The sequence below is a fragment of the Tinamus guttatus genome, unplaced genomic scaffold (assembly GCF_059628265.1).
Source record: "Tinamus guttatus ecotype Peru unplaced genomic scaffold, ASM5962826v1 Tinamus_guttatus_pri_ptg000240l, whole genome shotgun sequence".
Lineage (NCBI taxonomy): Eukaryota > Metazoa > Chordata > Aves > Tinamiformes > Tinamidae > Tinamus > Tinamus guttatus.
Window position 1 is genome coordinate 10,027,371 of NW_028288774.1, and position 19,791 is coordinate 10,047,161.

A 19,791-nucleotide genomic window follows, 5' to 3' on the forward strand; every position below is an offset into this window, starting at 1 on the left:
AGCTTGGCCTGCTTTCTGGTAATTGCATCTGCATTAAAGCAAACACCCCTGCAGGGTTTCTCCATTCTCCTGCCCTTGCCAGCTCCAAGCTGGACAGCACTGCATGGTTTGCAAGGACAGGGATGCGCAAAAAAAAAAGTGATGCCAGGAGCTGGCAGAGCCCTGGAGAAGAAGGCAAAGCTGTGCGCTATTTAAGGCCTCTCTTATTTCACCAGGGAGTCCAGCTACCTCTCCACTGCCAATGACACAGGTTACTACTAGACCCTCCTGAACTGCACGTCAGTAAAATCACTACTGCAGTGTGCACTCTGTGTCCAAGCCAGATCCCTCACTAGCTTCCCTGTGGGGAAGGAAAAGCAAACAGGTTCTGGAGGAGAAACCTGTGACTAGTGACCACGGTGGTAACTTGAAGAGGGTGATGGGTCCAGTGCAGGCTTTTGGTGCAGTGTTTCAGCAGAATGGGAAAGAGGCAGGACACTGCTGTAAGGTTTCTCAAGATGGTCTTTATCGGGTTGCTGCGTGGAGACATGGGAATCTCTAGCGCTTGGAATAATACAGCCATTAGTGTCTTGCTGCTTTGCACAGGGACCAAGTCTTGAACTTTATAAGCAATATAGTAATACTTCACCTTTATAAAGTCCCTTTCACTGTAGGATTGTGTAAAGTCATACCTACATAAAGGGACTGGTTTTGCCCTTGGTTTACAGCAAGCAAAGGTGGCAAAAGAGGATCCTATGAATTCTACCAGGCCTCTCTAACCTCAGACTCGCACTGCTGGGGAAAGGAACCTGCTGCCTGCACTGGAGTGGTGGTAGATGGATGTATCGCAGTGTGATGCTGCCAGGCACACCAAGCCTGACGCTTTCTGCATATCTGAGGTTGAAGTCATGACTTCTGGAATTAGATTTCCCCATAGGGTTTAATTTCCACAAAATTAAAAATATGTGCAGGATGCTTCACGCTTGTACAGTTAAACCTCCTCCAAGTGGTGGTTGTAAATCACTGCCTCGTCTCATGCCTAAGGACAGCAACCAAGCAAGACCTCGGCTGGATGCTGCCATCGGTCACTCGCTTGGCCTGGACACGTGTCGCCGCAGCACCCGCCAGCAGGCATTTCAGATGTGATTCTTCAGTTGCTTTAGTTCTTTCTTGGAGGGGAAAAGAGGAAGAGAAATCTGGGGTGATAACCAAGTGTGCTGAGAGATCCTCCTCCTCTTACTGATGCCAGCAAACTAGCACTTTCTAATTTCCTGCTAAATATCTTACTAACGTTCAGGGAAAGGTGTCTGTGTTCAGGTTTAGCAGATGATAGTATCACAGGAAATTAAAGGATACCAAGAACTAAAAGTGTACTGGAGCAAGTTACTTGTGTGATTCCTGCAGAGGAGACCTGGGGAAGGGGGTGCATTTTGCCCATGTTTTGGTGGTAGGGTAGCAGCCACAGGATAACTGGTTGTTCAAAGGACTGGAAAAACCTATGTGCTCTTCCCTTCTCTAGGCCTCCTTCCTGCCTTTGTGGATTCCTGGGAATTGGTCATACCTGACTGTGCATTGCTTACACTGTGCCTTGCTGCAGAGTTTATTTCGATTATCTGCAGTCTCCACTGCGCTACATTAACTCCCCTCATGTTAGCCTAGGTCAAATCAGAGTGGTCACAGCGTGGCTTTGAGCAGCAGGGAGCAAATTTGCCAGCAGCTGAGCAATGCTATGAACTCCATCTCTAATGAATACCCTCCTCAGTAAATTCAAATTAAAAGCACCACTACTGTCTGATAAAAAATTTGGGATGAGAACAGGACTTCAGCTAATTGCAAGGGCTTAGTCACAACTTGCTAGCTCAGCGCTGAGGACCCACTGTGAGAAGTAGCTGGAGTCGGACAGGTTGGGAATTGAGAGAAAACATAGCCTTGCACTTAAGGCTCTGAATACTGAGTCTCCCCAAATCTGACTTAATTTCTTGGTGAGCCTTGTACTTCAAGTCACTTCTTAGATCTATTTCTCTTTTTTGAGTCTCAGTGCTGCAACTCTAAAATTATGTTGTCCTGTTCCACATTTCAGCTGCCCTGCTTATGTTGCAAGTTCTTTAGGATTATGATTTTCTCTTATTAACTAAAGGTACAATCCCTAGTGCACTGTGGCCACAGCTGTGTCTGTGGGAGGTCAGGAAAGGCCTAAATGACATGTCTGGGCTTCTGCATTTTGAGATTGTGTCACAGACTCTGGATTGTGAAGGAGAAACTGTCTTGAATGCTCAATAATTCCTGTAGCTCTTTCTCTTCGGTAGATTTGATAATTTTCCTGTAGCCTTGATGTTTTGCTGTTATTATGTCCTGGAGGGAAGGCAGTTCAGTTATTCAGGAGTCTGAATAACTGAAATTTTTGTTAAACTATATGAGTAAAGTATATACTTTTGTAAAGTATATGAGTGCTAAATATTATCCATTATTATAACGTGAAAATCTCCTGCATATAGACAAGAGTGGGAAATTGATGAAGAGGAAGAAAGTATATGATGATTTCTGACATCCTAAGACCGACCTTCTAATTTTCTCTTTTTATTTTTCTTGCAGGTGGAGCGGGAAATAGCCATCCTGAAGTTAATAGAACATCCCCACGTTTTAAAGCTGCATGATGTTTACGAAAATAAAAAATATTTGTAGGTATTACTGGCTTTTGCCAGCACATGGGAATGGAAAATGGAAGGAGGAAGGATGAGAGGGAGAGGAGGGTTTGGAACTTGGGAACATTTCTGCAAGAGGGGAGTAGGGCATGCTTTACCCTCAGGTCTGGTGTCTGTGTGATACCTAATAGCTAGACGAGGGAGCGACTATTCCTATTTGCACAAGGAATTTTTTTCCTCTTATTTTTCTCTTTTCTGCTCTGTATTTGGTTTATATGCCATTTCTTTTCTTACTTAAAAAAGAGGGAAAAATGACAAGTTAATGTTTTCTAACAGCAGCAGGAGAGGAACCTTTATAGAGTCTAGAAGCATTTTGAATCAAAACTGTAACAAACTGGTAAAGTGGATATTCTGGATATACTCACTTGCCTAATAGTTTCCACTGAAGCCCTTGACTCTCACTAAAAATATTCGTAAGTTTGCCATCAATAACAGCTTTTGGTTTTAGGCTATGCTGAAATTTTGCTCGTGTGAACTCGCTGTAGTAACAGTTAACTATCAAAGCTTTGTTGTTGTTGCTTGGTTTGGCTCTTTTGCAGATCATCGCCAATGCCAGGCAGGGATATTGTCCACAGACAGAGTCATTTTAGCTTGATAGGGCACTAGATACGTTGAATCTGTTACCAAACAAACAGGCCACATTAATCTTGGCACAACAGGAAAAAAAAAATGTTTTCCAAGCGGAAAAGGGCAGCCCAGTAGGGAACTCAAATGTTATTTTCAGCTTTTTAACAGGTTATTGTAAGTAGAAAAGAGTATTTAAAAAATTAAACTGTTTCTAAAAGTCATCATCCATTGGTGACCTCTCCTTAATGCCAAAACACAAGGAAGGAAGAACTGTTTACCCAAAGCAAGTGTGCTGAATGGAGGTAGCCATCCTCATGGACTGCCGAGCAGTCTTGGTACCAGAGCACTGAATTGCTCTGCCATGCAGTGAGCCCCTTGTGCCTGTGGAGGAGCTCAGTAGGGCAGGCAGTGATTTCTCCTGGATTGCCCGTCCTGTGGGGCAGAACCTGCCCTCCATGTGGCTGCTGGAGCGACCCTGCACGGGCGCTGGCTGGAGCCTGGCTTGGCTGCTCCCGAGCCGCGTGCCAAGGGTCTCAGCCCAGGCCTGGCTCCATACAGACTAGGTCACCCCAGCTGAGGACAGAGGTCCAAACATCCTAATGCAGCCAGCGCTGCGTGCAGGGGAGCAGCAGCTAAGCCACTCTCTTTGAATCTGGAAAAAACAGGCACTATTTGTAAGAGCAGACTCTGCTTTATTGGACAGAGCTTTATTTATTGCTTTATTCAGGCTTACATGGCGCTAGGGCCAGGCCCCAGGCAGAGAGAAGGAATATTCTTCTTTGTGATCCTTCTTTATTTGTGTGTTGTGCATTCCTACATGTGTGCTTGCCTACACACATACACACCTGCATAAACACACTGTACAGCTACTGTGTCTCAGTTAGGTTTAGAGTGTTGGGTAATGGAGACATGTGCAAACACTTGAAGGACAAAGGCCGTGCTCATCGCTGGGGTGAGGGATGGGGTTATACCTATACTAATACATAGATGTTCTTGCTCTGAACATAAGGGAAAACAGGAGCTGAGCTGAGCTGAGTTCTGTGTCTCTCCTGCCAAAAGGCTCGGGGTTTATCTGCTGTAGGTGAAGGATGTCTAGTGTTTGGAGCAGCAGGGCTGGTCTTGCACCAAGCTCTTTAAAAGTGACTGCGTTCCCAGGCAGCCAGGCACCTCCCTGTTAAAAGCTAACCTGTAAAGGAAAGCATCCTGTATCTTTCAGCTCTGTCTGGAAATCCTGGCTTCTAAGGCATGCTGGGCTCCAAAGTGGACTTTGTCAATGACTCTGTTTAACCTTCAACAGTGGCTAAGTCTTCTTGGTGCCCTGCTCCTCGGTCTGCAAGACAGAGCTGTCTGTGTCTACCCATAAAGGTACCGAGTTCCTCCGCTGAAAAGCACTAGCTTTATGAAAGTGCCAACGACCATTACTTACATTTCATTTTTATTAGTCACTATTTTAAAGAAAGGGCATAATGTGGAGCTTGTGCCAAACCTTGTCATTCAAAATTAGAAACAGGCACCGGCTTGGATAAAGCCGGGAGGCGGAGGCGCCTGCTTGGGGAGGGGAAACACACGCCAGGCGTGGGTGGGATGAGACATGCAGATTCTTGTGCTTCCCTGAATAATAAGACACAGTGACCTGCAGTTCACACCATCAGCTGAAAAAGGGATGGCTTTCTGGTTGGGACACTTTCCATCATGCCTGCCATCCCAGCAGTCACGGTGGTGCCTGGCTTCCGAGGACCGTGTCTGTGCTAGCCTGGCCGTCATTTTCTGTTTGGTTCCCTTATTTTTCCTTTTTTAATCAAGCTATTTGGAGAAACAGAGGTGGCTGTGAGCTCTAAAGGCTTTCAGGCTGGACAGGATCATCTTCCTGTTTTAGAGATAGAGAAATGAAGTGTCTTAGTCTAATATGAAGTGTGCCCAGGTTTGTTTTAAGAAATTTATTGCTGTTTTGGAATGGGGAAGAATCAATAAGCTACCAAAATTTGCATGTGCGTCACTAATTTAGATGACTCAAGCTCAGACCAGATATTAGGGAAAGCTAAATAAGCGAAGGGAATTAGCAGAATGATACCAAAACTTAGTTTTAGGGGTGTTCTGTAGCATATCTTGGAGGGGAAACACTGTGTGAGTGATGTGGTGATGCCTCCATTTGGAAAGCTTACTCCTCCCCAGAAGCAGCCTGTTGTCCAGTGGCAATCTGGGATAAGGCTAAGTTGGGTTGGCCATATTTGAATAAGGGGAATGCCTGATTTGAATAAGCATGTAGATGCTTTTCATTGATGGAAAATTGAATATAGACAACCCATGATCACCCCATGCCTATTTCTTTCAGATGGTATACTAGTATTACACTAGTATTTCTCAATTCTAATTTCCATTAGTATGTCTGGATAATATATAAAGTGATACACACATGTGTATATAATGTACATGCAGGTATACGTTTATAAATAAAGTTTGTAGCATGTATCTGCAGGTATACTTTTATAGGTATACTTTTATACTTATATATATACTTATGTATAGATATTTGTGTCCATATTTATATACATGCTTTTTAATTTTTCATATTATTTTACACAAGAGTCTGTTTTAAGAGGAAGAGCAGATCTCACATCTTCATAGAGCTACCTCTTTTTCTTGGAAGTGGGTCATGCATTCAGCAGCTCTTTCTCCAAGCACAACAGATCCCCTTTTGCTCCTCCAGCAGCGCAGTGTCACCACTGGGCACGTGCCCAAGTCTCATTGCAGCGTATACAACATGCCACCTCCTGCTTTCAGAGGTGAAGGTGCTTCCCAGTGAGCCAGATAACAAAATTAAAATGTCCGGCTGCCTGTGCACGACTCATTTCTGGCATACACCAGATCAGCTGACAGCAGTGTCAAAGCCTTGCAGCTCTGCTGGTGTCTGCAGAGGCATTCGCGCTGCCCAGGCCTCTCCTGCTACGTTTCCCTCTAACTTCATTTCCAACAAAAACAAATTATGAGGTGCAAGAAAGCGAAAATAGATTTCCCCTTGTATTCTGCTACTGCTAGCCCAAGATTTTGACATTTGGTCCATCTATGGAGAAAGGAGTCAGAAGGCAGGGTTCATAGAGCTGAGGTCACTCTAAGGGCTCAGCACTGGAAAATGCTGTCTTGATAGATGAGCCTCTTGGTAGGCTGGTCTGGAGCATGTGCCAGAGGATACCAGCCTGGCATTTAGCTATTCCCCATAAAAACCACGAATCTTTGAAGCGACTTGAGCTGGTCACTAGCAGAATTGCGACAGGGAGCTGATGGGTGTTCGTTGTCCCAGCTCTGCCTGTCCTGTGCTGTGTCCCCCTGGCTGGGTCTTCTCCGTAGGAAGGAGACCAAGGCAGAGCCTCGGCACACGCGACTGCCCACTGCGACAGCAACACTCGAAACACCGTGCGTCCCGATAAATCCAAGGTACGGGCAGTGCAGCAGCAAAACCTCCCGCTCTGCTTCTCTTTCTCCCCCAAATCCCCAACTTGTTCGTGTCTAAACATAATTAGCAGTCAGATATGATCTCATTTTAAACAAGGTGTTTGTAATTAAAATCGTCCTTTGGAAAGCAAAACCAAAAAACAAACAAACAAAATCCAAAGCATGCACATTTTCTTGCGGGAGAGGACAAAATAAGAAAAATAAAAGAGTTCCTGGCCTCCTGCCAAATTAGGGTTTAAAAATTCATGCCTGCCATAAGAATTTATATAGCTTCTGAATAATTTATAGGTTGCACCAATAACAAGGGGCTTAATATCTGATAGAGATTATTTAATCAATACAAAACAGTACAGTGAAAAAGCCGTCGAAGAATTGCAACATGTCAGTCTGGGTTGGGCAGTTTTTAACCATGTCTCTGCTGTACATATGTCCTTCCATATATCCATAGGTATGAAAGGACATTTTGCAAACAGAGTGGTAGCACCACGGCTTTATTTTTTCTTCCTAGAGGCTTTATTTTTTGGCAGTCTGCCATTCTAGAGAGCTCCCTTGCTGATTTGCCAGAGCTTTGAAATGTAATGAATTTTCTAGCTCTTAGCTGAGTTGGTCAGAAGGAGTAGGGAGCTCCTCGGCTGATCTCCTGGGAGTTTTGTGGAAGGAGCTGTTCCTGCAAGGTTGTTCTAGTGGCTGTATTCAGCGCGTGATGTTTGTGATGCAGCTGTTTCAGTTTGCGTATAAATATGTGGCCAGACTCGTTGGAATAGATTAGGAGGTTTTTATAGATGTGGACACTAATAAATATAGGAACAGAAAAGAGCTATAGACGTATCTGTCTTTATAAGTGAAATTCTCGCTTGACTTGTGTCCTTGGCCTTGTTAATTGCTTAGACAGTTTTGTCAACTCAGAAGTGTCTTGATTCCTACTGTGTTCCCTGGTCTTAGCACTATTTTCATGATTTTCATATAGAGATCAACTCTTAAGTGACAAGGCAGAGTAGCTGAGCTTCTCAGCAGCTGTAGTCACTTTGTGAAGTTTCTCACCCAGAGGCCCTCTGCCATAAAGCAGTAACTCCTGAGCACGGAGCACACAAGCCGTAATTCACAGGATTTTCCTTGTCTTTTGCATGGCCCTTTCTGTGTGTTTGGGGCTTTTGCATCTTGCTGGAGGACACGCTGGGATTGCATTGTCTCAAAAGCCTTGCAGCACTACACAAATAGCCCTATCTAAATCTAGGCATATGTAAAAGACCCACCTGACTTTTTAGGTTTAAGTTAGATTGTGCATCATATGTTGTGCATCATATGTTAACATATTTTAACATTTAATATGTTAACATATTTTAACATTTAATAAAAAGTTTGTTAACTGTTTTTCTAACAGGCTGCTAATCACTTGCCCAAATTGGCTGAAGTTTCTACAGCACAGGAGAATATTTCTTGTTTCTGTTGTTATTTTGCACTTACAATATTTACTTGGAATACTTTGGGTTTCCATATGAGCTTTCATGTAAAGATCTCTATCCATTTAATGCTTTTATAAAAACAAATACATTGTTTTGCCCCAGAGGCTCTAATCTGTATAGCTGTGAATGTCTCATAAGTTGTATTGATCTATGAGGCTGAAAAAACAGGAGTTGCAAACCCACACTAGGATGTAGTGATGGGCTGCTGTGGGCAATCCCAGCTGGCAAGAAGTTTAGTTTCACACCATTCTTGCTAATGGTTTATAGGCAGCTTTTAATCTTCTACAAATCACAGTTTTGGGGGTGCGGGGTTTTTTGTTTGTTTGTTTGATTGATTTCTGATGCTCAGTTTACCCAGTAGTGCATGGCCCTGGTCTTTGCTGTCCCACACAGTCTATGTTTCAGTGTTTTAAGTGATACACAGCTTGGTAGTGCCATAGTGCCAAGGTGACCATGTCACGGCTGGGTCTTTGCTGTGCTGGCCCTGGACAAGAGTGGAACAGAAAGTCAGCTGCAATCCAAAACACACAACTTCCGTTGGAGACTGCTCAGTGGGGAAGTCCAAGGCATTGTCAAGCATCACAGCAAGAACAGTCTTCAAGAAGATGAAGAAAAATAATGAGGTAGATCTGTAGATAATATCAAATTTAGGGGGACTGGTCTGGATGCTGAGCAAGTGGATGGTGGAAGCTGACTATGGAGGCAGGTCAGAGGTGGGAGTCACCTCAGAAGGCCAAGGAAAGAAACCCTAGACTGGTTGCAGAGTAGGCCACCAGATGCCTCGAACTGAAGGCAGCTAGCATTATGTTAAACATAGTATAAAAAAAGGAAGAGGCAATGGAGGAGGCATGGAAGGAGGTGTAAGGGCAGAGAGCTAGGAAAAAGGTATCTGAAGTGATGTGATATCTCTTCCGAGTGGTTATCAGTGGGGCCAGGCCATTTATGAAGATGAATGAGATGATGAAGTAGCAGAGATACAATTTACCTAATATTAGACAAGAGGTCTCACCACGTAGGTGGAAAGGAAAACTGTTTTATTAGAGATATAATGAAGAGAATATCTATGGAATATCAATAAACCAAGCTGAAAAGACCTCAAAAAAAAAAAAAAAAAAAGAGGAGTCCAAGGTAACACCCACGTCACAAGCCTGAATGACAGTCAGACAAGCAGTATTTCCTCTGGGGATAGAGAAAGGAAGAAGTGGAGGAGGGCAAGAAGGTCAAGTGCTCTGTTTTAGCCATGTTGAATTTGAGCTGAAGGTAGGATGTCAGAGGTGAAAGCCAATATCTTTCTTTAGATATTGGATATCTGGAAGAAAGGGGGAAAACTGTACAGAATTTTTATTTAATACCAACATTTTGTGATTGTTTCGAGTTTGAGGCAAGAGTCACTTTTTTTTTTTTCCTGTTAGTGGCTTCATAAAACCTCATAGCCCTGCTCCATAGAGTATTTGATTGCAACCAAAACCAAGGTGAATTATGTACACATCTGCTGCTGTTCATCAAATATTTACTGACAGTTCCCAGAAGAAACTGGACCTTCCACTGTGTTTATAGGAGTCCTGCTGACATACAGGCTTTGGGAAAGACTGAAGTTACGTTACTTGGAGGATAATTTGCCTGGTTTAGGAGCAATGTGAAACTGGTATAAGTGGGTTATATGCTGTCACATCTTGTGATAGCCAGAATACAGGGCAAGCTGGAACACTGAGGAGAGGAGGCACAGCACTTTCTGCTAAATTTCTGACCTAAGCTCCAGAATAACTCCCAATCACTGTTGGAGTGACTGCTATCAGCTCAGATCCTCTGGAGTCTCTGCTGTCTCTTGGCAGAGCCAGAACCGAGATGCTTTAAGGCCACATTTCCCCATGTTCATCCTGGCAGCTCCATTTCCTTCACACACACACACACACACACATCATCCCTCTGTTACCATACTGTTTGTTTACTTTTATTTCTGTACTGTTTTGTCACCTACAAGATTAAATGAAACTGAAACAATAAGAAGGAAAAGAGTTGCAGCTCACTGCTTTTCTGAGCTTCATTCCTCTTTCTGACGCAATACCTACTGGGTTGCCTAAGACTAGGAAGTTGCTACTTTTGATTGGGAAGGTGGTTGATGGTGCTAGGATGCAAGTGGAAATGTGGCAAAGGGAATAAATAAAATAAAAACTTTGAGGCAGAATCAACTGCTTCTTTCCTATAGATTAAATAATTCCGTGTATCAAGCATTCAGCACATTTGCCTTTGAACACCAGAGTTTTTGAAGCTCTGAAGCTTTGCCAGAGATTTTCAGTTCCACGTTTTGGCTTGTAGCAGGGGCATGAAGAAATACCATGCAAGACATGGACATTTGCATCTGTATAAAGACAAGCTGTGGCCTCCAAAAACTCCTGCAACATTTTAAAGAATATACACAGTGGGAAACATGTTTAATCAAGGATTTGTTTTTAATGCAGTGTTCACTTGACTTCCTAGCGAGTCACAGAAGCCAGGTGGTTTCTCGCTTATGCAATGCCTTCATGAGCAGAGACGAAATTGGTAGCAGCAGCATGGAGTGAAAGGCAGAAGAACTCAGATCTCAGCTCTGTTACTGGGCGATTTTGTAACCCTGGGCAAGGCTTCATAGTTCCCTATCTGAGGAGAACAAGCAGGTAGTACTTACCATGTGTCTCTCACATGGATTGCAAGGACCAGAAGAGCACATGTTCCTCCAAAGCGTCCGAGTGCTAAGCGCTCTTACAGAGCCTTTTCTGCTAAGACAGCCCATCTCGCTATTGTCACTGCATGTGGTGCACATCCTGCAAGGCTTTCCTTGAGTATTCTCTGCAATGGCTTTTCCAAAACAGAAGGAAAATCCCCCTTGTATGAATTCATTCCTACACACATATATACACATTTAGAGCAGCTATCCCATGGTAGTTGGACATGCTGCAACACTTGGGAAGGGTTAAGCTTCTTTCATTGGGCTCTTTGGAAGTAACGTGTACTACTAGCGTGCTACCCAGTGTGCCAGGAAGACATTGGCTCGTGCGGAAGGGGAGGCGGGTGCTGAATTACACCCTCATTTAATCAAAAATCTGCTCGTTGGGGGCTATCCTAAAAAAAGCTTGGTCATACTGGAGGGAATAGGGTTGGCGGGTGCCCACCTGCAAATCGGAGTTCAGAAATTCTGGATGCGACGTAACTGTGCAGGGCTTGAGGCGTGATCCCTGCAGCGTTTCTTCCTTGCAATGACCATTGGGGAACGTGTTTGCTTCCCTTCTCAGTGCTGTCACGCTAGGGGCTTTGTCAGATCAGGAAACATCACTGCTGTGCTTCTCCACGTCCCCGACTTGTCACAGAAATAGCTCTTTTTTAGATGTTCTCCTCTGTTCATTTCCATTATTATATCTGGTGCTTCTGGGTGGCAAGCAAAAATGAATAACCTTGTAAATGCTCCCTGTCTTTCAATTTGTTTTATTTTTTCATGCAACATGTCAGTGCATTTTTGTTGAGTGTTTTTAATAGGGATGAAGTCGCTGAAAATAAATTGCTTTGCAGTTCCTGCTGTGGGTGACAGAAATGCTGGGTCTGTAATTTTCCAAAACTGTGCATTTGTAGCCAATGTAGAGGATGTTCTGTATGCCTCCAACTGCAATCATCTTCATGAGATACCGCCCAGGAAAAAAAAAAAAAGACGGAAGAAAAAGGAAAAAAGGAAAAGGTAGAAAAGAGACAACAACTCTCAGTTTGAATTTAGGGGGCAAGATGCACTGGTATATCCAGCTTCTACTGGGCACAGCAAGAGAAAAAGCTGTCAAGGAGAATTTTAGGATTGATTCTGAGCCAGGTTTGGGGCTGCCATATGGGAGATTAAGCCGGATCTGTGTCTAGTATGAGAGGGAGAATGAATTATGTAGCGAACTCATTTCTCAGAGCGTTCCTTAGGCATGGTTTGGAAAGTTAGGCTTGGGACTTAAAGACATGGAAGCCTCAGTGCCCATCACTACTGCACGTTATTTTTTTTCTGAGCATTTCTAATCTGTTGTCAATCATCTTGCTCTAGAACTATAAGGTAGATAAATGGCCGTCTTCATATTATCAATATATACCTAGTGGATGGTCTGGCAGGTGCCCATCTCTTCCTGGAGAGGAGGTAATGCAGGTATTGAAAATGTGATTTCTGAATCAAGGTTTTTCTGTTTTTTTCTCCCAATCTCAATGGGGCAAAAATTGAGAGACTTGCCATGTTTTCATTTTTTTATATATATATTTTGATAAAAGATTCAGAAAAATGTAGTTTCCCCTCAATTTTTGAATATTGCTGTATTCTTGCCTGATTTTCTCTGCCTCTGTCATGTTCAGTTATCTGTGAAGTCAGTGCTAACATCCGTCTCGTACTGCATTTTCTGCTGCATTTTTGTTGGGGAGGGAAGTGCAGTTCTCCTGTTCCACACAGAGTGCCACTGGAAGCTGCTGTTGAAGTTGGGCCTCAAATCGCACTCTGGCATTTTCAAGGCTAAATCCGTGCTCTTAAAATCAATTTTACTTTCTTCAGAACAGCTTTTATGCCTGTATGGCTCCATATTTCTGAGACTTTAAAAACAGAGTTAGTGAAACCTCCAAGCTTATAATCCCGTTTTCCTCGTTCCATTTCAAATTGAGAAATTTCCTCCCAGAGTATACTGCTTGAGGTGCAGAAAAGATAGTAGTCTCTTCCGAATTAATTATTTTCACTTCCCTCTTGAACTTGAAGAGTTGGATTAATAAAACTGGGAATAAAACCAACTTGCAAGGTGGGGAAACACAGTTCTGCCCCCTCTGTTGCACTGCCTGTGGGGAAGAGGACAAGGAAAAGCATACTCAAAATTTTGAAAAATCTCAAATATGTGTTTGCAAGGTATCTAGTGATATGTCTCAAAGAAGCTCCTCGGGAAGCTCAGTTCACCCTTGCGTTGTTGGAGCCTCCTTTGCACTCCTGTTCCCTGTGCGCAGCCCTGGGGAGCCTTTCAGAGGAGTTTGTCACACACTCTATGGGCCTTCAAGCTGGCTAATAGCACCAAGGAACAGAAGGGGCTTTGCAGTCAAAAATGCCTGTGTTGTTCATGATCAGGATCATGATCTCTTTCAGATCCCGACCAGTAAATGTCATCACTCAGTCTATTCTTGCTCTATTAGGATATTATGTTCTGGGCAAATAGGACAGTGGAGCAGAGAATCGCAGTGGAGATGGAGGCCTTGGAGACTTTCAAGCAGCCTTGTTGCCAGTGGAGGCCTGTTGCTTGGCCTGGGTTACAGCTGCCTCAGGTTTAAGGGGTCCGCTCGTCAGTGCTCCTGTCGCTTCCCTGAGGTAACTGCTCGCTGCCCGCTCTTAGGCCGGATTTCCAGAGAGTTAGGCTAAGCTTTCTTCTGCTTGGCTACCCATTATCCCAACTTAAAACAAGAGAGCCCTTCTGTGGCCAGTCCTTTCCTTTCGGAAGATTTGATTCCTGTCAGACTTCAAAGAGTTCGGTGTGAGGACTGGCTTCTTGTGCCTCGTGGCTAGGGCCTTGTTTGCTGCATTTGTACAACCTTCACATGGGACTCAGGGGACGGCTGCTCCAGCAAGTCATTGCTCTCCAGCAGGCAGAGCTGAAGCCCTTATGTAGCTGCACACATGCAGTTCTTTTGATATTTCTCCTAATTTCAACTCTTTAGCCTTTTTTTTTTTCTAAACTCCTTCTAGTTTTTTTGGCATCTACCTGGTTCTCAGGTGTCCGAGTCAGAACACTGTGTGAGTACCACTTTGCCAAATCTGTTTATAAAACACACATCAGCTTAGTGAGGGGACCTGAGGCTACATCTCTGTGGTCTCACTGCACAGTAACTTTCAGAGCTGCCATAAAAGCTTAGACCCATTTTTAATCTTCCTCCCCTCCAGGTCTTTTGAGTCATTTTTGTGTCCCCTATTCTCTCTCTCCAGAAGACTGAACACTGAATCCATCCATTTGCTTCAAATCCTTGGCAAGTCTGCAAGTTTGCAGAACCCCTATATTAATCACTCCCAGTCTCAGGTTCTGTTCTCCACTGCTTTTTCTCCCAGAAATATTCTGCTTAGCCATGGGTAAAAAGAGGTTTGTTTATATATATCTGTGTGTGTGTGTGTGTGCGCGCGCGCGTGTATATACATGTCTCTGTCTAAGTGCATTGATATGCTAGTGTGTTTACCAAATTCTGTCTTTGTTATTTTGTAGGTACTTGGTGCTAGAACATGTGTCAGGTGGGGAGCTCTTTGACTATCTTGTAAAAAAGGGAAGATTAACACCAAAAGAAGCTAGGAAGTTCTTCCGACAAATCATCTCTGCTTTAGACTTCTGCCATAGTCATTCAATATGGTAAGTACAGTCATTTTCAACAGCAACTACCTGTGACATAAAAGCATATAATAATGGGATCTTACTTCTTGGCACTTTCTTTTACTATTAAGTAACTAGTGTTGTAAAGCCTTAGAAGTGCTGTATAAAATGCTGATGTATCTTTTTAATACAGTCTGACTGCACACCAGTCACAGACAGACTTTACATAGATTGTCCATGGTTTTGTACTGGAAGAGACTTCATTCACAGAGAATGCTTTAACCAGGAAAACAGAAGCCACAAGGGAAAAGCAGTTAATTTCCATCATTCTTGGGGACGCTTGCCAATAACTGAGAATTGTATATGCTATATCAAAATGAGTCCCTGAAGAAACTTGGGACAATTACCAATACTGCAAAGTCATTTTTTGATTTCCTTCCTTTCCTTTGCTTTTGGAAATGTGCTAGCTTCTGGCAACCTTCATTAAGTCCCGTCTTGGCTTTTGACTTGGCTTTGCCTTTCATTTCTTTTCCAGTAGGGAACAATTTCCTTGATCCAACTGCTATTGATACTGACTCCATCAGATGATTTAACCATCAAGTATGTTTTAACCTGCACTTTCAGGTGGTGTTTTAAATTGGCTTGGTTTCTCCTTCATCTTCAACAAGTTCAGATAATTTAAATTATACCAAAATTAAGTTGTTACAATCAATTTGAAGCACAGAGTTTCTGTGCAGCTGCTGACCCGTAGCTGCTTCTCAGTAATACGTCTCCTCACAGCTAGATTGGCTGAGAGGGGTCTTTTACATAATGTCTGCATGGCTGTTTCTGAGGAGCCACTGGCTGCTGCACATCCCCCCTCTCCACTAGGCCAAGGGCCACTGCTAGACACTGGAGTAGAAGGATTTGCATAATCATGGTATAGCTACTTCTCAATAAACATACAGTAGTTTTCTATTCCCTCTGGTTTTGTGCTGAGAACTCCCCAACCAGATATCTGTAGCATAAATGGCCACAGCAAAAATGGATACCTATATATTTAACTTGCTGCTCTTGTCCTATTCCGCTTGCATTGCTGACTCTTTCCAGTAGGATATATTAATGTAAAACAGAACATATTTCTGATAAATGGAGAGTAACAATCTTTCTTGAAGATATACTGAGAGCATGCTGATAGGGGAATGGACTGTTCAAAGATGGTGGGTTTGGGGACAAGTTGGTCCTGAAGCCAATGCCTACTTGGCACAGGTAAATGAGTGAGAGTCGAAGGGCTTCTTCCAGGAGCTTAGAGCAGGCTCTGCACGCTGGCTAGAGCAGCTAAGTTTTCTCTGTTCACAGCTACCTTGACAAATTTTGTTCTCTGAATTCCACAGTTTTGCTCAATGCCACTTACCGGAATTGAGGGATCATGAGCTTCTCAAATGTAATTGATTTTTCAGAACTCTCTAGTAGATGGCATTCCGTGGCATAATCCTTGGGAGGTTGTACAGCTGTAATTCTTTGGGGGCACTGGACAGCGTAACCACTGCTGGGTCTGTTTTCCTAGAGGTGTTCCTGTTTTGTACTTGGCATTTATCCAAGAGCAGTCAAAACTATTTAATTATGACCTGAAGAGAAATTATTTACATCTTTAAATGAGTATTCCAGAGAAATATGAATCTCTGTGGTGACGGAAATGTCTACATAAGCATGTATGCACGGACACACTAGTCCTTTGCGCTTGTGGTGGACACCTCCCGATGGTTGAAACTTTAATAAGCTGAGTGAGGATAATGGCAGATCTGTCAGACAGGCAAGTACTTTTGCAGGCTTAAGGAAATGTGGGATTTCCAAGGCAGAGCACACATCTCTCTTGAGGAATCCATTTTCTTCTGTTAAACATACTGGACTGGGCAGTTGTCTTGTGCAGAAGTGAATCCCATCTCCTTGTCAACTCCCCCTTCACCAGCAGCTAGTGCTGAATAAGCAAGCAGTAAATCATAAGCTCTCCCTTCCTCCAGGTCACTCAGAGACCTGTGTGGTCCCTGAGATGATATTAGAATCTGTGTTATATTCTGAACAGTCATCATTAAATCTTTTTCTTGCAATCAAAGCATGCATAAATATATGTCGGTGCATGCTCGTGTGTGTCGAAGTCGATGTGCTTTCCTAAGCAATGGAGCCTGACCTTGCCCTGTCGTGGGGCAGCGAAATGACAAATCATCTCATCAGTTAGGTTATCCAGTTATGACCACATTGAAAAATGAAGGCTTCTGCTTTGGTTAATGACTAAATGTGGGTTCCTCTAACCCCCCGGCAGAAGAGATTGATGGCCTGGTGTCCCCAGCTCTGTTTCACTGTCCTGTCTTCTTCCTCTGCCTCCCAAAGCACTGCAAAATGTCTGTGGCTCATGTCACAGCAGAGCCTTGTCACTTCCAGCTTTCATTGCTTACAGAGTATTGATGCCGCAGGATTCCTGGATGAAAGGATCTAGAAGGATTCTCTGGTGCTACCTTCATTGCAAGGCCTCTGCCGCTGCCATGGGCAGAGATCACTTGTGCGTGGGGAGAGGCTTCCAGACAAGGAAGGAAAATGGACGTGAAGCTTGTGCATGCTTGTGTGGAGTTTAAAACAGCACAAGCCTTCTGCCCTTGCTCTCGCATTGAGTGGAAAGGGCAGAGAAGCGGGGAGGCGCCTCACTCCCAGGTGCAGGCACCCAACGGAAGTTGGGATAAGGTTGGCCGTGAGGAAAAGCTCCCCTGCAGCCCCTTGTGGTTTCCCTGCTGGAAAGGAGCCGTGCAGGAAAGCAGGCAGGCAGCGCTGCGCCCAAGCACGGCCGGGCACCCGCGAGCCGCGTCCTGGCGCTCGGCGGAGCGGCCGCTCCACTGCCGCAGCGCGGTAGCTCCTGGCTGCGGCGCGGCCCCCGTGCGCCGCCCTCTCCGCACCGCGCTGCAGCACAGGGACCAGGGCACGTAGGGTGTCCCCTTGCTAGCTCAGACCTGTTGTTTGGATGTAGCTAATGCTTTTTTTTGTCTTGGCTGCAGCAAGTGCGTGGCAGCTCGCGCGGGGCCGGTGCTGTTTCCCACGCAAAGCAAAGTCAGAGCGGGCGCCGCGTCTGGCCCTGCTGGGAGGGAGGCTGCTGGTGGCCGGCGGGCACGGGTGCTGCAGGGGGAGGTGGGAGCCACACGGCACCCGGTGCCGCCGCCACGGCCGCCTCGTTGGCTGCGGCTGACATCACCGGCCCCGGCTGCCATTGGCCACGCTCGGATTTTTTTCAGCTGGGGCTCTCGCGTGGGCCAGGCCTCGCTCTCGGCATCTGTGCCGCGCGAGCTGACAAATAAAAATATGATTAGAGAAAGTGCCCCGTGGCAAACCTTATTACGGCTCCCGAGATAACAGATAATGCCAATTACTGTGCAGGGCGGTGGTGACAGTGAGGGGAAATCCCCTGCGGTAATGCACGGCAAGATGATTATTTCGTTTTATTTTTATTTTGGTTGGATTTCATTTTGGTTTCTTTTTTTCCCGAGCGTGCACAAGAGGGGTTGCGCAGGTCCTTTATGAATATTGATAAATGACAATTATGAGGGCCCTTTCTCCTCTCGTAGCCCGGGGCTGTGCCTGCTCCCGCGCGCGCTCCTGCTGATGCGTGTGCACGGGGAGGGGGGCAGCTGAGAGAGGCTATAGCAGGAATCAGAGCTTTGTCCGAGTTTCCCTTGTGCTCATCCCAGGGCAAGGGGGGAAAGGATGTTTATTAGATAATGCTTCAGGATTTCACAGTGGTAATACCAGAATCTGTGGTCAGATTCCTGCAGGCTGGAGCTGCCAGTCACTGTCAGTAAAGGAAGCATGTGCTCAGGAGAGACTTGGGATATCTGTGAGAGGTAGAGGAAGTCAGAAAGTGCCCAGTGTCCTGAGAAACTTGTTGTGTCAGATGGCATCGTCCTTCCAGTGACTCTTGCTTTGCCTTGCTTCATTTATGTTACAGTGTTGTGCCAGGATAATCTATCAAATACTTAGGATGGCAGCAGTTGGGCACATGGAAGTCATGGCTGAAGGCCTCCAATGTGCAATCGGTCTAGAGACTCTGGAATTTGTTCATATTGCTTTGCATCATGGTCCTTCGGCCTTTCAGATTTCAAATTTTCCTCCAGAACACTGTGAGTTAGAAAAATACCTTTTCTCCCTCATGAAACCTGAGATTCCCCAAGAATTGCCCAAATTCTGGCATTTCAGGTTGATGATTGACACTTGCTCTGAAAAGCCAAGGATTTTCATCTTTCCCTTGTACAGCAAACTGGAGAAAACCAACCAAGGTCAGCAGCCACCATGCCAAAGGTTGCATAATCAGCTCAGCTCAGGTCAAAGAGCACATCCTTTTATTATTATTTCTTTATATAATCTGCTGGACACCCCCAAATGGAATATTCTTGTTGTAGGCATAGCCAGGCAATGTTCTCTGGCTTGTGCAGTAGTGGTGATCAGAGCTGACAGTCTGTTCTGGCTTTGAAGTGCATAAAAATAGCCAAGCTTTGTAGGGAGGGGCAAGGTGTTTTAATAGATCAGCAGAAAGAATTGCAAAAGAACAGGCACCATTTTGGGCAGCCCGGGCCTTCTCCAGGACTCTTGATGTGTTTGTAGATGTCGTCCTTTTTCCTAGCCACAACTACATTTACTTGTTCTGCAGAATTCAGTGAAAACTTGCTACATCTGAGCATAGCAACCGTGACTCTAAACAAAGATGCTTCTGGAGGGAGCTCTAAGTTACACATTCAAATCGTGTTTCCAGAAGCAAATGAAAAATAAGATGAAAGGCTTTTTCTTCTCGTAAAAGTTAAAAATATTGCTTCTCTGCTGCTATTAATTATTACTGATAAATGATTTGTGTCACAATGAGCTTGTGCTGAGCACTTTTAAGAGACATATTGCGAAAAATTATTCTGTGGTCTGGCCCTGCAGGGAGTGTGGGGTCAGTAAGAAAAGCATTTGCAAAGTAGCCAACAATTTGATTATTACAAACGACCTGCAACTACTCCAATTAGGAGGTTTCTTGGGTTAGAAATCTATGACCTACAACATGTTGTCATAGAAACGGATACGAATGTTTCAGCTCAAAAATCACTTTAAAATAATGAGTTAGTTCATCATCTGTGCCATGTGACATAGCTTCTTTGAATCTGATATCCTGTGTCTACGCCACACACCTTCTGCCAGGCCTGGATGCCAAGGGGAGGGTGTCTGCCTTGCCTCTGCCTTTCCCATAGGCAGCAATTGCCTGCAGTGCAGCTGAGGAGATATTTCCGGAACTGGAGGACGGCCTGGACGGGCAGTGGA

General features: G+C 44.6%; 1 protein-coding gene across 10 annotated transcripts in view; it reads left to right on the top strand.

Moving 5' to 3' along the window:
• Positions 1-19,791, top strand: part of BRSK2 (BR serine/threonine kinase 2) — a 270,165-nt gene that overhangs the window by 170,212 nt on the left and 80,162 nt on the right. For all 10 annotated transcript variants that reach the window (XM_088525806.1, XM_088525804.1, XM_088525805.1 and 7 more), the window contains exons 3-4: positions 2,572-2,657; positions 14,377-14,517. In XM_088525806.1, the coding sequence (XP_088381932.1) occupies positions 2,572-2,657; positions 14,377-14,517 (227 nt within the window). The remainder of the gene's footprint in view (positions 1-2,571; positions 2,658-14,376; positions 14,518-19,791) is intronic.